The sequence below is a fragment of the Myotis myotis genome, unplaced genomic scaffold (assembly GCF_014108235.1).
Source record: "Myotis myotis isolate mMyoMyo1 unplaced genomic scaffold, mMyoMyo1.p scaffold_m19_p_8, whole genome shotgun sequence".
In the NCBI taxonomy this organism is placed as follows: domain Eukaryota; kingdom Metazoa; phylum Chordata; class Mammalia; order Chiroptera; family Vespertilionidae; genus Myotis; species Myotis myotis.
Window position 1 is genome coordinate 29,552,720 of NW_023416390.1, and position 19,175 is coordinate 29,571,894.

The 19,175-nt window shown below is 40.8% G+C and overlaps 1 protein-coding gene across 1 annotated transcript in view; it reads right to left on the reverse strand.

The window, feature by feature from the left end:
* DNER (delta/notch like EGF repeat containing) overlaps nt 1-19,175 on the reverse strand; it is a 242,977-nt gene that overhangs the window by 46,431 nt on the left and 177,371 nt on the right. Inside the window, exons 7-8 of the mRNA XM_036320749.1 lie at nt 16,734-16,847; nt 6,396-6,620 (exon numbers count right to left, since the gene is read on the reverse strand). Coding sequence (XP_036176642.1) covers nt 6,396-6,620; nt 16,734-16,847 — 339 coding nt within the window. The remainder of the gene's footprint in view (nt 1-6,395; nt 6,621-16,733; nt 16,848-19,175) is intronic.

Consider the following 19,175-nt stretch of genomic DNA (forward strand, 5'->3'; position numbering starts at 1 on the left):
TTGAAGCAGTTGAATCTGCAATGAAACAAAAGCAAAAGAGGGCCCCCTACTGCCAGGCAGTTCAATTTCCTTGGAAGTCAGCATTGCTTCTCTGTGCTGGGAAGTAAGAAACTATTGGTTAAGAGCCACTCTTCGGATCACAACCAAGGCCACTTTTCAAACCTGCCTTTGAGGTGTCCACTTAGACACCCATCTCAGGAGCTGTGCTAAGATAAAAGGAGTCTAGAAGCTTCTTCCTGTGATTGGCTCAAGCATAAATAAGCGGCCAGGATCACACATAGCTTGGGGGCCACAACTAGGCTCCTGCTAAGTCTAGCCTATTGGTCAAGAGCTTTATTATCACGCAGACCCAGGTTACATTGGGGTTTCTATCACCTCCACCTCCTGCAATAGAAATACTATAATCTGGGTTAGGTAAAAGAAAATGTTTGTCAAGGACTTAGCACAGTCTCCATGTAGGAAGTTCTCATAGTTGGAAGCTGCTCAGGGCGAAGCCAGCATGGATAAAGTGCACTACCTGGGTCAACAGAGCTAAATCAAAGTTTTGATGAGTCTCAATTTAATGTAGTCATTTGAGGTGGCTATTCAGACAACTACCACTTAGAAATCTGGTGAAATGGTTCATTTTTCAGTCAGCTATTCACTACTGGTGAGTCAGGGTCAGAGTTTGACCCCATTTCCTGTTCACTCTAAGATGACAGAAGCTCCAGATCCCAGCCCAGCTTCATCCTTAACTAGCTCTGGAGTCATGGGTGGAGAAATCCAAATACCTTTTATCCCACTTCACAAGAATTCTAGGGATTTGAGAGCCATCCAGTTAAAGAGCTCTGCCCGGCCTCTGGCACTGAAATATTTATCAGTCACAGGGCCAAGGCAGAGAACAATCCTTTAATCCCATAAGTAGGACCTGGACCCATTATTCAAGAATGCCCACTATGGCCAATTTTCATGGCCATGGAAATTGATCCCACCTTTAGTTCAACTCCAACCTTGAACCTCACAAGAGAAGAATCAGAGCACATATTTAATAATTTCTCAATAGTCTTCCCCAGGAAAAGGGGAGTATCTGACATTGGCATCATCCTCTTAGAGATTCTGCAGGGCATCATCTCATTTAGCTTCATTACATTTATCCCCATTAAAAAAAACAAAACAAAACAAAACAAAACAACACACACACACAAGAAAAACCAAGGCTAACAGAGGCCAATTGCATGGCTGTTCAGTGATAAAGCTGGGACTTAAGTTCAGCTCTTCTTAACTCTAAGCCCAGGCCCCTTTCCATCACACCTGGGGAGAAGGCAAGGCATGCCAAATTTCAGGTCTCAATTCCAGATGTGTGAAAAATGTTAGCCACGGGATCATAATTTTCAACCACAAAACAAAATAAGAGGCAATGGCTTAGTCACAAAATAGTTCTAAATAAATCCCCACATGACCTCCATGGCCATGGCTTAATGAGACTTTCCCAAAGTTAGGCACTGCCTAGTGCTTCAAACAGAGCCATCCTCAGAAATGTTCTGGTTAGTGACAACAGCTGTCATTTCTGACCTTCCTTCCAGGTAAGATGATGTGAAACGATTTGCTCACAGACTATGCTATATCCTGCCGCCAGCAGGTAAGTCTCATACCTTTACAACAACTGTTCAGTCAAGAATGTGTTTCAAACTATTTGAATTTTAAGGGGAAGCCGGGAGCAGTGGGAGCAGAGGGAACAGAAATCCCTTCTAATTAAAGGCAAGTTCATTAACACTTTCATACATATGGATTAGCCATTTAAAGCAAGGTTAAATGAGTGGCCTTGTGAAAAGATTTTTAATGTCAGGAATCTCATAAAAATTCTGTATGCTACACCAGCCAATGCCCTTGACTCATTACCAGTGTCCTTTGTCTCCTCGGATTAATCCCTCAGGTCACTAGCCTAAACAAGGTGAATATCAGGTCCCCCGTGAGTGCCCCCCCATAATTAGATTCTAAACATAATGGAGAGGAAGAATGGTCATGGAAGAGGTCTGAACACCATCAGGATGTAGCATTTCTATGCTTAGGTATCTCAAGTCTTATCTATAGAGAGGGCAGGCAGAGCAATGCTGAAGCTGTAATTGGTGAAGATGCAGCTGGCCTTCAATTTATTTATCGGAGAAGGAGATGTTTAGTATTTTATTTTTATCTGTACTTAGACAAAATTATGAAATGGTCTTGTTTGTCTCACTTGATCATGGCCTATGAGTGACCATGCCTGATGTCAATGTTCTATGTGATTGCTTATACCCTTATGTCCAACAGGAGACACAATGCCAGGCTCTGAGCACATAACCAACAACCCCAAGGCCTACCTGTGAGTGTCCAACAAGCTCCCAGATATCAGGGGCTACACTTTAACAATGTGAAGATTTAAACTTTTTCTTAGGGAAAGTACAGATTATGAAGGGTTATGACAGCTGTGGTAGGTAGACAGGCTTCTACTTGGGATCCCGATGGTGGGCAGATATATTTTGGAATATAACAAAGGAAAGGCCTGGTAACAAGATTAGGATGTGGGGAAAGGAGACAATATATTCCGTAAGAGCTATAACTCTCAAGAAGAATGTGATATGCAGATCAGGCCCCTCCTAGAGCATGTTAAGTGCAAGAATTGTCTCCATTCTAATAAACCTGGTAAAGTTTTCTGGTTAATAAAAGATGACAGTTGCCCACTGTACTTACCCAAGAATCTAAATGCAATTGGCATTCATTAGGTTGCTAGATGTCTTCATATCTTTGCAGTTGTACTTTTTTCTTTATAGCTGTTGAATGGCTATTAAAATCCTGACCATTGAAGTCTTACCTTAGATTCTGTTCTCAGCAGACATTATCAAAGTGCTGATAGTATCAAGTCTACATTAAACAGAAGGCAGCAATGCCAGCTGTGTCTTTAGCCCACACATCCCAGTAATGCAGCCCACATGTAGAGCATAGGCAAAAAAATTAGTAAAAAAAAACAAAACAGTACTTGAAATCGTGCAGTTTCCTTTTTAAAAAATTTCATTTGGAAAAAGTCTAACCTTTCTTTCTTGTATAGTCTGGAAGACCTATTGAGTCCCCAGCCTGTGGTGGAGAAGAATCCGCATGGATTCACAATGGGCAACTTGTCCAAAGTCTAGTCTGTAACAATTTGTAAGTATCTAAGGTTATTCATAAAAATAAAAACTGCTATTTATATTTCCATGTAAAAATCCTCTAATGCCTATACTTCAAATTCCTTCAATAGTAACTTAAGGCACATTCCATACTGGCAGGATTAATTCAACTCAATTAATAAGGTTAGAATAATTCAAGTGTATTAGGCAGGGACGAGGACCAGTGAACTCAGGCAAACCATCTCCCTCTTCACCCGGGATTCCTTCTGGTATTGGTCATCATCCAAATGGCATCTCCAAATGCCACCATTGTACTGAGAACCCATGAAACACATGGCTGTCACCTATACAGGTGATGTCATGCCGGCGGGTGACTCCCTACACTGTGGCACTGCCTCCTATGTTTGCAGGGCTCCATATTCTCAGTATTTCCAGCCTTTGAGAGATTTCAATTTGCTATATTTTTAGAGTACAGGTGGCCTGTCACTTAGCAGTGTCACTGAAAGATAACATCTCAGTGATTACACAGTGCTGACGTTTTATTATTTGATATTAAAATCCCACCCGAAGTCTCAAGCCTGATAAGCTAAAAATGAGGTTTGAAAATAAAGCACCTGGCAGATCTGATTGCAGTCACTCAAATGGCATTTTGTTAGCTGGCAACTCATTATCAAGCTGGCACGGTTTCAACCCGCTGCCTTTCTAGGAATGGGATCCGTGTGCTCTCTATGAAGGTGATCAGGCTGGCCACGCTTCAGCTAGACACCCCATTTCACCTGTCCTTACGAGGGTCTTCTGTTATGCAAACTAGTGGGAAAGCAATTACATGCTCCAAAAGATTAAGACTAGAAATTTCACATTCAGAGAACTGTCATTTTCACCTCCTAAAATGTAAATTCTTACCAGATATTAAGATATATTTTTTCACATAATGTCACCTAATGATTGGAGAAAGCAACACCTCAGAAAGGAATGCTATCTCCCAAGTTCAATGAGAGTTCAGATTCCAAAGCTACGGGAGACTGCCTAATAGATGAAGGTATCATGGGATGGAATATATGCTTCTTCAGCTTTTCAAGGCCAGTTGGAGGCTGGACACTGGCTAGTACCAAGCTAAATGCTCTGAATGGACATGAATGAAGTTTGAGCAAAGAGCAGCAGGACAGAAAAATGGAACTTAAACAAGAAATACACACACACACACACACACACACACACACACACACACACCATGGCTTGAGGAGAAATCTCCATGAATGGAAATAAAGGGGAACAACTCGTACTACTCCATGCCAGAAAATGTGCTCCATGCTCTCACACAACAGAAGAACATGGTCACAACTTGTCCCAGATCTAATCTGGGACCCCAACTGTAATTGAATGGACCAGCAACTAAGATGTTATTCATGAAAATGAAAAATGAAGCACCAAGATGTCCTGGTAATTTCCTATGGTGACAGTCAATAAGTAGGGATCTCAGAGGGAGGTCCCTCTACCTCTTCGGCCTCTTCTCCTAGTGTAGAGAGAAAAACCCTAGCAGAATAGTCTCCATTTAGGACCATGTCAGCCTACTCACACAAGCTGAAACCCCTCTTTATGTATTATTGTTAGGCAAGATCTTAATAATATTGAAGCATATTAAGTAGCATTTTATATTTAAACTAGAGGCCCAGTGCATGAAATTTGTGCACTGGTAGGGTCCCTAGCAGCTGCCGGCTGCCAGCTGCCAGCCAGGAAATCCCTCCCTTCCCCTGGCCAGGCCCACCCCCTGGTTGAACTCTCAGAAGACCTCCCGGTCGAGGGGACAATTTGATTACTATGCTCTTATTATATGGGATAACTACATTGAAAGGATTAAAAATAAACCAACTAAAATATAAGGGAAATTTTCCCATGGTTAAGAAAGGAAGTCAGAGAAGAAGGAAAGGAGAAAATGAAACAGCCTTTTGGTCTTGTCAAGAGGGCGCAGGCCAGGCTGAGGGACCCCCACCCCCACTGCACAAATGTCATGCACCGGGTCTCTAGTTGTTATATAAAAGTTACTAATAAAACACACTTCCTGTAGACTGGCATGGCTCAGTGGTTGAGCATCAACCTATGAACCAGCAGGTCATGGTTTGATTCCCAGTCAGGGCACATGCCCAGGTTGCCGGCTTGATCCTCAGTGGGGGATCGTGCAGGAGGCAGCTGATCAATGATTCTCTCTCATCATTGATGTTTCTATCTCTCTCCCTCTCTGAAATCAATAAAAATATATTTAAATAAATAAGTTAATTAATTAATTTTTTTTAAAACCACGTCTTCTTACCCCCAGGGGGAGAAAGACACATACAAAGATAAGAAATATGATGTTTTAAAGATAAGACAAGTGATACTGGGTGATAGCTGGAACATGAGGGAAGGAAAGCTGATTCAGCCCCAGCAGAAGTTTGCAGGTGACATGGGAGAGAAAGGACAGGCATTCATGGGAGAATACTGCATGAGCAGAACCAGGAATCAAGCAAAACCGGGGAATTGGCCACCCGTGCTGGTGGGTCAGGGACGTTTGTGGGGAATCATGCTGGGAGTATTCTAAAGAGCAAGCTAGTGCAAGGATTGAGACCCAGGCAGAAAGGAAGTGGAGGAAAGAAAGTGGGCGGGCACTGTTTTCAGACCACACCAGGAGGGGGAGCAAAGACTGACTAGTAACCACTATGACTCTGAGTATCAAAACTCACACAACAACAACAACAACAAAAACAGGACAATGCAGAACACATTTGGAAAATAAGTGATAGAACTTTTGAACATTCACGCAGGGAGCTGCAGTTCCTATAACATACTGTGCATGGAGTAAGAATTTTACTAGAGGATAAAATTCTGAACAGAGAGTATTCTGTTTTATGTGCATTAAAACAGAAAAACATATCCCATTAACCTAAGGACCCAGTATTAAAAGATGTGCAATACAGCCAAAGCTGTAGAATGACCTTTAATAAAGTGTTTAAAAAATAATTAAGCTGCTATAAGATTAAGCCTGTTTTTAATTTTCTTTATTTTGCTTACTTGTATTTTTTTTATTTTTCTATGATGGTGAACTGCTCATAAAAAGGGGAAAGGGTATTTTTTAAACCCTGCCAAGAGTAAGTCTACAAAAAAAGTGTGTCATACATGAGTGGAGGTCAATTACATTGACAAGTCAACACATTCAGCAGGCCAGCATTTGCTCGGATGCGAGAGAGAGTCGGAAGCCTGAGACTGGGGAGTGAAGGGCCCGCAGTGATGGCCGGTACCCACCTGGGTCACACAGGCACTTGTAGCTGGTGCCCACGCTGCGGCAGGTGCCGTGAGCACAGGGGCTGAGCGCACAGAAGTCCACCAGCTGCGCACAGGTGGGGCCCGTGAAGCCAGCGCTGCAGCTGCAGCCGAAGCGCACCCCGTCGGCGTAGCAGGTCCCGTTGTTCTGGCACGGCGATGAGGCGCACGGGTCCACCTTCTCTTCGCAGGCAGAGCCGAAGTACCCTGCCAGGAAACGCAGACCCAGAGGATGGGTTAAAATTTTTTAAACTGCATTTACACATAACAACTTGTAAACTGAGTACAGAAATCTCTTCCTCGTTGTGAATTGATTAGCCAATTAATACATTAATAGTCTGCAGGTATAAACAAAGGCAGGTATGGCAGGTTTTCTTAGTGTGGGTAATTGGGGGTTAAATTATTACTAAGTCCTGTGCTTTCAGTTTTCTTGCAATACAAAATATGACTGCTCAGATGTATAGACATGCAGGGACATGAATACATTTATATACGCATACATATGTGTGTCTATATATACTATGCAGGGGTGGGGAACCTTTTTCCTATCAATGACCTTTTGGATATTTATAACATCACTCGCTTAATATAATTTACTTACTATAAAAGTATGTTGCTATGAAAACAAGCTCCTAGATTTATTGAATTTCAAGTCCTGCCTGTGGTTGCCTTGGCAGGGCCAGACCAAATGATTTTACAAGCCTTATGTGGCCTGTGGGCCAGACTTTACCCACCCCTGACTAGAGAGATGTCAAAAATATATTAACAGTGATTACCTTCAGGAAAGTGGGATTGGGGTCAGTGCAGGGCTTTCACCTCTTATTTTATACACATTGCTGGGGAAAGATATTCCTCACTTTGCTTTAACAGGTAAAGATATAATCCTGAATTTTAAAAATTAAACCCATGTAAAATAACACACAATAAAAAAACCTTTCTCCCATCTTTACTCCTTTGTCCCACATTCCCTTCTCTAGAAGCAATCACTTTTGGCAGTACCTGGATATATATAAGTTGATTATTGTACTAGATACACTGTGGTATATCCATACAGTAGGAAATTATTCAGCAATGGAAAGGAACTAAGTTATGACTCATGACATGACATAAATCAACTTCAAAAAATTATGGCTGGTGAAAGAAGCCAGCTACACAACACATAATGCATAACTTCATTTATAAGAAATGCCCAGAAAAAGCAAGTCTAAAGATATAGAAAGTAAATCAGTGGTTGCCTGGGGCTGGGGTGGGAAGAAGAGTTGACTTCAAATGGCCATGATGAGTCTTTCAGGGTTGATATAAATCCTATCTAATAAAGACAGAATATGCAAATTGACTGTCATTTCACAACAAAGATGGCAGCACCCACAGCCAATTAGGAGGGAATATGCAAATTAATGTGACAAAGATAGCGGTGGCCTGCCCGGAGCAAAGGCGGGAGGCGGCGGCCAGAGCAAAGGCCCAGGCCCTGGGTGGTGGAGAGAAACCGGGGCTGGCAGCCAGGGGAAGGAAGGCCTATTCTTGCACAAATCTTTGTGCATCAGGCCTCTGGTGTTTTAATATTAGATTGTGGTGATGGTTGCACAACTCCATATATTTATTAAAATGCATTGAACTGTACTCTTAAAATGAATGAAACCTATGATATGTAAATTATACTTCAATAAAGGTTCTAAATTGCATTCATTTTAAATGTGTTTAATTGTATAGATGATTTTTTATTTTGTGTGTGTGTGTTTCAGTATTTCTCATTTTTAAAATGTTACATATTTATGTGTATGGGTCTGTAGGCTTGTGTGTCCATGTAGGTGTTTAACAATGCTTTGGGTAAAATCTATTTTTCTTTTAATATTTTAAGAGAAGTTTGAAAATTAAATGAAGATTATTCAAATTTTAGAAACAAGAGTTTAAAAATTTTACTCATATACAATTTTTATTCCAATATTCTATTTCATGGTTTTTATCTCCTTTAAATTTATATTTACCCATCTGTACTCAGAACTAGAAATGCTGGTAGTTTCTGTTGCTATTGTTAAGGACATAAGGAATATACAAAACAAAAGTTGTTCCCAGACTTAACCATCTGAAGCATCATCCAAAAATTGGCATAATCAACATGGTATTCTTCTGTCCGAAACAGAAAATTCAAAAATTATCTAATGCTATCCAACATTTTATAATGTTTTGGGTAGTTTTTAATTTTAGAAATAATCCTAGGAATGTATCACACAATCAGTTTTAATAACACTTGAATTCTCCCAAGAGTCCCCTTGCAGCCTAGAGTGGAATACAGTTCTATCCTTCATGAAATGTTTTCCATTTCATTCTGATTGCAAAGGAGACACTTAAACACGCCGTTATTACCATAGGACAAATTGAGAAACCAGGGCAAGTCCTGACCCTTCTAATCTACTACTGGCCTGTCCCAGCAACAAGGCGAAATTACTTTCTCCATAAAGTTATTGTGGATTCTAAAAAGATATACATCAAAATTCTTAGAACAGCTCCCAGGCCAATGCTGAATGACTGAATAAAAATGGTAATAAGAATAGAAACAGCTGACATCCTCTGGGGGCTCCACATTCATAAACACATTTGAACTCCAAAACACAAAGAGCTCAATATAGGAGAACAAATGGAATACTGCTTTGTGGAATTTATAATAATAAATGCGTAATATGTAAATCAACCAAATGGCCAAACAGCAGAACGACTGTCCAGACGACCACACTATGACACCCACTGGCAACAGGCCAGCCAAGGCGGGTGCGATGTGATTGGTCGGGCGGCCCCACCATTGCCCCATGATCGCCCTGCAGAGGGAGGCCCAGGCGGGGCGAACGATGAGGGGGCTCAGTGATCGATTGTCCTAAAGAAAGAGGCCCAGGCTAACCAGCTGGCAGCGCTGCGGTGGGTGGGTGGGGCCTCCTTCTGAGGGGTGATCGATCGTGGGGCTCCCAGTCTGAGAGAGGGTGCAGGCAGGGCTGAGGGATCCCCCCCTCACCACCCCCCAACTGGATGATTTTTGTGCACCAAGCCTCTAGTATTGTAATATAAGTAAAAAAAATAACAATAGCAGTGTTTCTAAAATGACTAAAAGATAGATAAATTAGCCATATTGGAGGAATAATGTGTAGTCCTAATTGGAAGCTAACATATTTGAATTAATAATCCCACTTGAAGGTAGAAAATGAAAAACTATTTGATATGTTAACCAAAAGATGCATTGAGAATAACGAAGATAGTGATATTTCTTGTTTGGAATAGTTTATTTCAAGTCATACAAAACTCATATGATGGACATCAGGAAGTATTAAAATGAAAATACCAGAGCTCCAGAGAGAAACTCAAACACATGGGAGAAATACCAGCAGTGGAGAGCTTTAAAAACAACTCACTGTAATAAGGGGAAGTTTAGAAAAGGATGAAAGATTAAAGGATTAAAATGGAGAATAAACAAAACAGAACTACAAAGGAAATCTCTAAGGAATGCAGGGATAATGCAAAAAAAAAAAAAAACCCACACTATAATTTACTTAGTTGACTGTTACTTCAAGTTTTGTATTTGAACCAGTATTTATATATGCCAGATGACCATTTATTCTGTAAATAAAAAAGAAATCAGCACCCCTGAGATATACACATTACGGAATTCACATATTTAAGACCCAAAGAAAGCACTTCTGGGAGACTTTAAATTACAAAACAATGGAGTCACTCTATGGAGAAAGCTATCTAGATGTCAGAAGTTTCTGCAAGATTGATAAAGGGGAGTATGGAATAAAGTAGCACTGGCATTTTTGCTGACCCTGTAAAGATCATTTATATAGAAGAAACGATATGTGTGGGCACTTAAAACCGAACACGTGATTTCACTGTCTTGGCAAATGGGTCCAGTCAGAAATTTAGAAAGTATACCTGATTGCTTCTTGTCCCTTAACCCCCACAGCTAACCAATCAGTGGATAGTAACAGGCTCTATTTCCAAAATAGTTTGTGAATCCGAATGTTTTATATCATCTCACCGCCACTGTTCTAGTCAATTATCTTTCCCCTCGTCTATTTTAAGTTTCCTCCTGTGAGCATCCCTGTTCTATTTTACCCCTATAACCAATTTCCCAAACAGCAATGAAAATGATTTTCTTCGAACGGAAATACCATCATCACTTCTCCCTTCCATGGGCAACAAGTCCTACAGGCCTTGACTCAGCTGACCACTCTGAGCCCTCTCTTTCCAGGACCTGGCCATGCTGCCTTCCATGCAGTTCCCAGAAATGACAAGCCATCCCCCACCTGGAGCCTTGAAACATTCCAGTGCCTGGAAGTTCCTGCTCCAACCTGCTCACACAGAGGGCTCCTTTTAATTCTCAGCCTCAGTGCTGGACAGACAGGCTTTCCCTGATCACCCCATTCCAGGTACATATATTTCTTGCTTGTTCTGTATCACAGCACTTTCCTGACTTTGTGAGATGTAGTTGTATGTTGGTTTACCAGAAAATAACCAGCTCTCATCCCCAAGATCTAAGGCCTCCTAGAGGAGTCACGTGGGTTCCTCTCACCCTAGAAGCTCAGCACCCAACAGAGTGGCCACGCAGTCAAAATTTGTGGAATAACTGAGCAGATGAAAAAATGGACGAGTGACAGAGGACATTTTCTAATAGATTTATTCCACAATTTAAAAAATAAAAAGTAGATTGAGAAGTATGGATTAGGTTTGGGGAGTTACAATAAAGGAATATGAAAAGGGTGAATATTAGTCACTATCTACTCTGATTACAGATAATATAAACAATCAGTGAATCAAGACAGCAGTAGAAAATTTGGTGCCTTGATGAGTTGCAAAGGGAAACAAAAAGAAGGTCTGTAGAATCTTGACTCTCAAAGAATTTAGTCTTCAACAGTGAAGACCAGAAGGACATATTTGCGATGACGGGAGAACAATGTGAGGCCATTTTTTCTTTCTGCAAACACGGGATGATTCCAGCATGAAGTGATGTTGGAGGGACAGGGCCGGCTGTCAGCAGGGGATCGGTGTGTGGCACAGGCTCTGAGAGCAGCAGTGATTGAAAAGAAGGAAGGATTGTTAGGGGTGTGCAAGCCAGGAAAACCTCACGGAGAGCTGGAGTTTGCACTGGGCCTAAAAGAAAGCCCTGGATTTGGTTGGGGAGACAAGGACGAGAAATGATATTGGGATCAGAGAAGAGGTTTTGGCTGATGTTTATGGAAAACGTAATTGGGACCACATTTGTTCCAGTTCTAAGAAAGTAGACAGCTATGCATGATAAAGAGGAGAAGGGGGAATATCCAGGAAAAGCAATTACAAAACCATCAGATGTAAAAGACCCAAGACAATCACATTTAAAATGTGACTTTTAATTTTTAAGAAAATCCATGTGAGAGAGTCAAAACCACTTTAAGGACTTCTTAGCAGAACAAAAGGATGAATTTAGATTTAAGACAGGAAAATGAAAAATAACTAGGAAATAGAGGAATATTAAGTTAACTTCTCCCCAGTTTAGACTAAATATATAAAAGTCAGAAGAAATGAAACTTTAAGTAGATGAATTATATGAACAAAAATAATTGGTTATTAACAGTGGAAATTTAGAGGTTTAGTGAGAAAGTTCTGCTATTTCCTTTGGGCATTCATTTATCTAACAAATTTATATATAACATATAATTGTTGAGGCCAGGCACTGCTTCAAGACCTTGCATGTTATTGAGAAACTAACTTGTAAAATCACTGACCAATCTGTTCCAAAGTCTTTACCCATATTGCTACAAATCGTCCCTCTTCCCTTCTCACCTCAATTACACTAGTAAACACCTGATTTCCTACTTCCAGTCTCTAATTCACTTTCTATACTGCTTGCAATTAGGGATAGCAAAACAACCAAATAGATGATATCCAGTAGCCTCAGAATGAAATGCAGACTTAGTGTGGCTTATAAGACCGTTCATGATGGGGCCTCTGAGTAGTCCCCTCATTTATGTTCACTTTCCATACTCGTCTTGGCCTTACCGAAATATTGGCTCTCCCCCAAATCATGAACTCTCCGCATCTCCTTGCATTTTTAACCCATCTTTCTTTCTACTTAGAATATTCTATGTGGATTATGAATCTTTGTAACTGAGTATATCAACATGAATCTAGAGTGATTGCCTCTCTAACTTTCGACTATCACGTGCCAGCCCTAAACTGAGCATCAGAATGGTTCCCAAAGCGAAGAGCTCAAGGTGAGGGGTAGGACCCAGGCATTCACTAGAAGTGAGTGCTGCTGGCCCCCACTGCTAATGGGAGAAGCAGGCAAACAAAATTCCTTCCAGTGTTTTTATTTAAACAATCTCAGAGAAACTGTGCTGTGGGAAAAGAAAAGGGGGAAGAAACAAAAAAGAAATAAGGGCTCAGTTGTATATCATAAATTAATGAGCATGTACCAAACATAGAAATAAAATTTTACACACAGTAAGTCTTCATATCCTATTTTGTTTCCAAAAGGTGAAACCACATAGCACTGGGAACTCCAAGGATCTCAGCTGCTAAAATTCCTAAATGAAGTGGTGATTTAGGGATAAAGCCAAATTTTAAAAGAATAAGAACAGTATTTCATTCAGGCATGGTAATTTTATGAGGACATGTTGCATGTTTCTTACGTAAATACATGCAGTTTTATATGGTCCTAAGAGGGGGCTTTCACCAAACTCATACATGTCAGGATTCTGGGGGAAAACAAACAAATCCTAGAACTGGATAACTCATAAATCCTTATTGGAGAGCATGCCCACTTCCTAAGCAATACACATTAATCTCAGAGATAATTTCTATGACAAGTGTGACTATTGCCTGTAAATCCCTTTAAGATGGGAAGCATCACCACTGACATGAGCTGAACAAAAGGATTTACGTAGCTAAATTACTCAAGGCTATAAAATGTAGAAAAACAAAAAATAGTTTTGGATAAAACTTTGGAGCATGTTGCAATGGGATTCAACCTTCAGGGCCTTTGGCTCAACATTGAGTTTCAGACCCAGACCTTCCTTAGAGTCGCTTAGAGGTTTTAAAACTTTTCTCTATAAACATTACTTGAATAAACAAATGGATTTAATATCTCAGTAAGGGGCTCTCAAGCAGATATATATAAATTGAAGACTTTTAGGAATGGGGCTCCTTAAAGGTAATAGTCAACTCTCATCATTTTATAAGGAAACAATGTCTGGAAAAGATAAAAATTGTATGATTCACCCAAGTGATATGATTAATTCTCCATAATCATCAGTATCATCATCAACATCATCATCAGCATCATCATCATCATCATCATCACTAATATTTATTCAGCACTTACTATTTGCCAAGCACAGGACTAAGTCCTGTTCTTCACAGCTACTTACAAAGAGTATACTAGTATCACCCCCATTTTCTAAAATGAGGAAAAGGAGCCTCAGAGAAGCAAAGAGCTGTAAGAGGTACATCCGGATATCAAACCCATAGTGTGACCCTAAAGACACATTTGTAACCACTCCACGCTCCTGCTGCATCATCAGAACCAGAATCAGGTCTACTGGCGCCCAGGCCAGAGAAAGACACCAGCTCTCACTTCGGCAATGGAGTTTCCAAGTTATAAGATCTGTAATGTCTGACAGTAAAATCCAATGTGGCATTCTAACAGTTACAGGTCTGAAAGAAAGGAGTCCCTAACGGCATGCAATACATGTCTTCATGGCTGCCGTATAAGAGCAGTTACTATAAATGGTATGTGTCTATAATCCTCTCAGGAGGTTAGCACTAGAAAATGTCTTTACATTCATGCTTTCAAACAGCGGTTGGCAACCTTCCAGACCTCACGGACCACCAGTGGTCCGCGGACCACCAGTTGGCGACCGCTGCTTTAAAACACATTGGAGAAATGTCACAGGAAGCTTCCTATTCTCACTTTGGTCTTTGATTACCACATGCCTTCTATGGCAGGTAGATTTCAGGAGGATTATTAGATATGAGAGGTGCCCTGTGTGATGAGAATGATCACAGGTGCAGAACTGACAATGTTTTCATTTCTATTGCTTTATTTTTATTCCTCATTAATTTATGTGATATTCTACTTCTTCAAATCACCAGGTCTGGGGAGGGAGGATAAAAATTGAGATGCTGAAGCAAAGATGATGGCTAGACAGTAATATTCAGATTTTACTTATATACAGATTTAAATATATTCATGTATGTAAATACAATGGACAGTAATGATAAGTATAAACAATTAGATATCTGCAGAATTAAAACTCACTTAGTTCTCTAACATATATGAGCTTTTCTCCTTCTCAAACCCTATCCTTCCACATCTCTTTCCTGCACTTCTACAACAGCTCCCAAACTTTTCTCCTTATTCCCATTCTTGTTTCCCTCCAATCTATAATGTTCCAGGATGAAATTTTCAAATTCCCATTAAAATTCATTAATGACTTGGCAGTTAATATTGATAAAGCAGCTAATGTTTATTGAGCTACTTTCTGGTAGCAAGCAAAGCAATAACAACAAAGCATTCTGGGGTTTTAAAGTTCTTGCACAAAAACCCCTTGTGATTCCAGAATGGCCCTGGGAAGGAAGCGGCATCATCACCTCCCACATCTACTACTAAAAGAAAAGAACTGGGTCGGAGAGGGGGATTAATGATTTTTCAGCAGTCAGTTAGCCAGTGACCCTGAATCCCACCCCCGGCTATGGGATAGCCTGCAACCAGAGTGGATGGCAACTGTGGAGCGCAGGGTGAGGCACACTGTGAAGAACTCGGAAGTGTTCTACGGGAAAGTGATGATGGGTGCTGCTGCACGGCCATCAGCCCTCCCAGTGTTTCTAAGTTTTCCCATTTGTTTCAGAGACTCAGTAGAGGGTGAGGAGTGGGGCTCGTCCAGCACATTTAACTCCATCATCATGGTGACCACAGTCATCACAAGCACATCCAGCTACAAAGGAACACACCAAGGCCCGCTGCGACCACCCAGCTCCTGCACCCACTCAGGTGAGCAGGAGCCAGGAGACAGGATTCATCTTTAGCTGATGCTCAGGGCTTCATATCAATGAATATGAGACACTGCTGATATGAAACGCTGCCAATCGCAGGTGCAGCTACCGGCAGCCCCGAGCCCTCGGGTTACTGGGTGGTCAGTGGCCTTTTATCAACACTCACGCAGTACCACTGCCTTCCTGCTGCCTCACAGTCAGAGGCAGCTTAGGGTCATTTTGTGCACAGATATGTTTCCTTCCACACTCACACTCTACATGCACCCTCCACAGAGGATGGCATGCTACTCTGTGTGGTTGTCAATGTCACTTCAGTGGATCAGGAGTTTACAAGCTGGTTTTAAGAAGTAAAACCTCTAAAACATGCTATTTTTGCAACATCCAAGATGTAAAGTAATTCCTCCCATAACATTCCTCCAAGCAGAAACAGAAACAAAACTTCCTCTAAGTACAAAATCATTCCTTGAACACCCGCTTGATAGCTGTGATTACCCGCCTGCTTCTTCACAATGTAAAACTATTTTTACCAATAAAAGTAGGACTGAAGAAGCATTTGAGATCTTACTTCTCAGTAGCTGTCATCAGTTTGGTTAAAATAAACTCTTACAAAACAATTTTTTTAAAACTATCTCTAAAGCCTTGGCTAGTATGGCTCAGTTGGATGGAACATTGTCCAGTGCACCAAAAGGTTGCCGGTTTGATTCCTAGTTGGGGCACATACCCAGGTTGCGGGTTTGATTCCCGGTTGGAGTGCATATGGGAGGCAACTGATTGACGTTTCTCTCTTACATTGATATTTTTTTCTCTCTCTCCCTCTCCCTTCCTCTCTCTCTAAAATCAATAAAAAGAGATTTTTAAAACAATAGCTCTAAAGATGTGGCTTTCCAGGTGACTCGAAATTTCTGAGATGTTATAAAGTTGATTTAAAATCAAAAGCAGGTGAACTTTACCCTGAATATTTTTCATGTGAACTGGTATCAAAAACCAATAATTTAACAAACTATGAATCTTAAGTGAAATTCACCATTAGAAAGAAATTTCATTTTATTATAGTTATTCATTTTCAATGTATACATAAAAATCACAGGAATTCCTAGATTGTCTCTAATAGTCAAACATAATGTTCAAGCCATTCTAGCATAGAACTAAAAAAATATACGAGTATATAATTCTTTTAAAATAAACAGAACAAAATAGGAAGTTCCCTTGTATAGTGTTTTTCAAAAATTCAAAGTACAAAGCTCATCATATAAGTTCATGATTTAAAATGGAAAACAAAGGTGCTGCTGGGGCAATAACATTTACCTTCTGGACACTGGCAGGTGAATCCACTGAGATTAGAAATGCACGTTGCTCCGTTTCTGCATGGGTCTAGGATACAATAATCAATCTTGGATTGGCAAAGCTCTCCAGTATAACCTGAACAGAATAAGAAAGGTATTTTACATAATATGTTATGCCAAAGCCACCATGAACCATCCCATGAACTGATGGAGTCCGCTGGTACCCACCCAACGAAGGCAGCACCCTGAGCGCACATCTCCCACCAACAGCCCTGTCCAGGTTTCATTCCTCAGGTGAGTGGTTCTCCACGGGTGACTCTTTCCCCGCAGAACATCTGGCAATGTCTAGAGACATTTATTGTAACAGCAATGGGGGTGCTATTAACATCTAGTGGGCAGAGGCCAGGAATGCTGCTAAACATCCTACAATTCACAGGACAGTCGCCAGCAACAGAGCTATCCAGCCCAAAATGTCCCTAATGTGGAGTTAAACATGCTGGTTTAGGTCAATGAAACATTGATCTTTCTGAACAAAAACACTCATTTTGTCCCAGTGCCTCTCATCTTTCATTAAACAGAAGCTGGTGCTTTACAAAGCAGGGAAATAGCTCCTTCAGAACATTTTTCAGAATCCTTAGGAATATTTACAACCTCTAGAAAGTTAAAGATCATTTTACAATAAATTATTTGACGACAAAACTTTAATTACTGAGGAACTTATAACTGTGATATTCAATGAATAAGTAAAATAATTAGGTCAAAAACAGGTGACCATTGGAAGCACTGATGTCTCCTTGTAGGGAATTAATCACAAAGGTCTATAGCAGGGGTGGGCAAACTTTTTGACTCGAGGGCCACAATGGGTTCTTAAACTGGACCGGAGGGCCGGAACAAAAGCATGGATGGAGTGTTTGTGTGAACTAATATAAATTCAAAGTAAACATCATTACATAAAAGGGTACGGTCTTTTTTTTCAATAGTTTTATTCATTTCAAACGGGCCGGATCTGGCCCGCGGGCCATAGTTTGCCCACAGCTGGTGAAGAACATTCTAGCAAATAGAAAGGATATAAGAAAAGTTGTGATATACAGTAAGAATGTCTTTCAAGGACATATGGGATGAATGGAGAAGCTCTAAACTGAGGCTTGGTGCTTTTAGCAACTGACCCTGAGAAATGACATTAGATAAAATCAAGTTTGTATGCTAGTACACCATCAAGGAAATGCATTGAGCTATAAACTTATTCAGTAAGCTCACTACCAGATTACATCTGGTGTGAGGTAGACTTAGAGTATTTAATTCTATACTAGTTTGTATTTAAGTATAAAAATATAAATTTTAAATTTATCAGTGTTTGGAGAAAGGAAAATAGCTAAGTTCCCTGTGAATATCAGAATGACTTCGAAGAAAACTACATCCTGGTGATCAGTCTTTTGACTGTTTTCAACATAACAAAAAACCCACCCCACTCCCACCAGCACCCCCATGTCAGTATCTATATTGCCTGTACTCTTCCAATGAAGGAAAACCTGGAGTTTAATGGCAAATTGCAGGGGCATCCTCGAAGTTGGCCAAGTGGTCAGATTATTAAAAAACAAGGCAATCGAACAGTGGTTTTCCTAAACTTCTTCCCTGCACAACTGTTGTTGTGTATTATGTTTTCTTCACGATCTGCTACTGAAATAAAAATAGGCCTCTGCCGTTGCCTTCACTCTGGAGGCAGAATGTAGCAGTTTCTTCAGAAGCTTCCAGGGTGAGAATTGTGGTGAGAGCTATTTTTAATATTTCTATCTTTTAATAGCCTGGCCTGGGCAGTGAGGCAGGCTGCTGGGTTTGTCCTGAGAGCCTGAAGCCCCTGGAGAGCCCACCAGCCCCAGGCCTTGCCCTGGGGCGATCTGAGCAGCCAGGGCTGGGGCTCAGCCACTGCTGCTGAGACGGATGCCTAATATTAGCAACTGAAGTAAGAAATAAATAGCAGGGCTCCGCGTGCCATCAACACGGTCCATCTCAGAGGCATCCAATATCAAAGTCAGAAGGCAGGAATTATTTAACAGGAAAAAAATGAGTAAGATGCTGGCAGGGGAAAAAACAAAGACATCTGAACAAATGGAAGCATGATTTAAAAACCAAAGGCAAAGAAAAAAAAGAGCTAAGAGGCCCACCTGTGAGAGGAAATTAATAAAGTATAAAATGGGACGATGGAATAGGAAAGCATGAGAGAAAGCTGACAGCACAATTAGGAAAGTTAATCTCAAGTTTAGAAAAAAAGTAACACATCCAACAAGTACATAGGCAAAAGGCACAGTGGGAAGGACAGAGGTTGGGAAACGAAATGTCCGGGATGATGATGCACCAATCAGCTGAGTGAGCAGGGCAAAACCTTGGCCTTTGCCCTTCATTTCCCTCTGGGTGAAACAGGGGTAATAATACCTGCTCCCTCCAGGGTGGTTGTAACGATTAAATG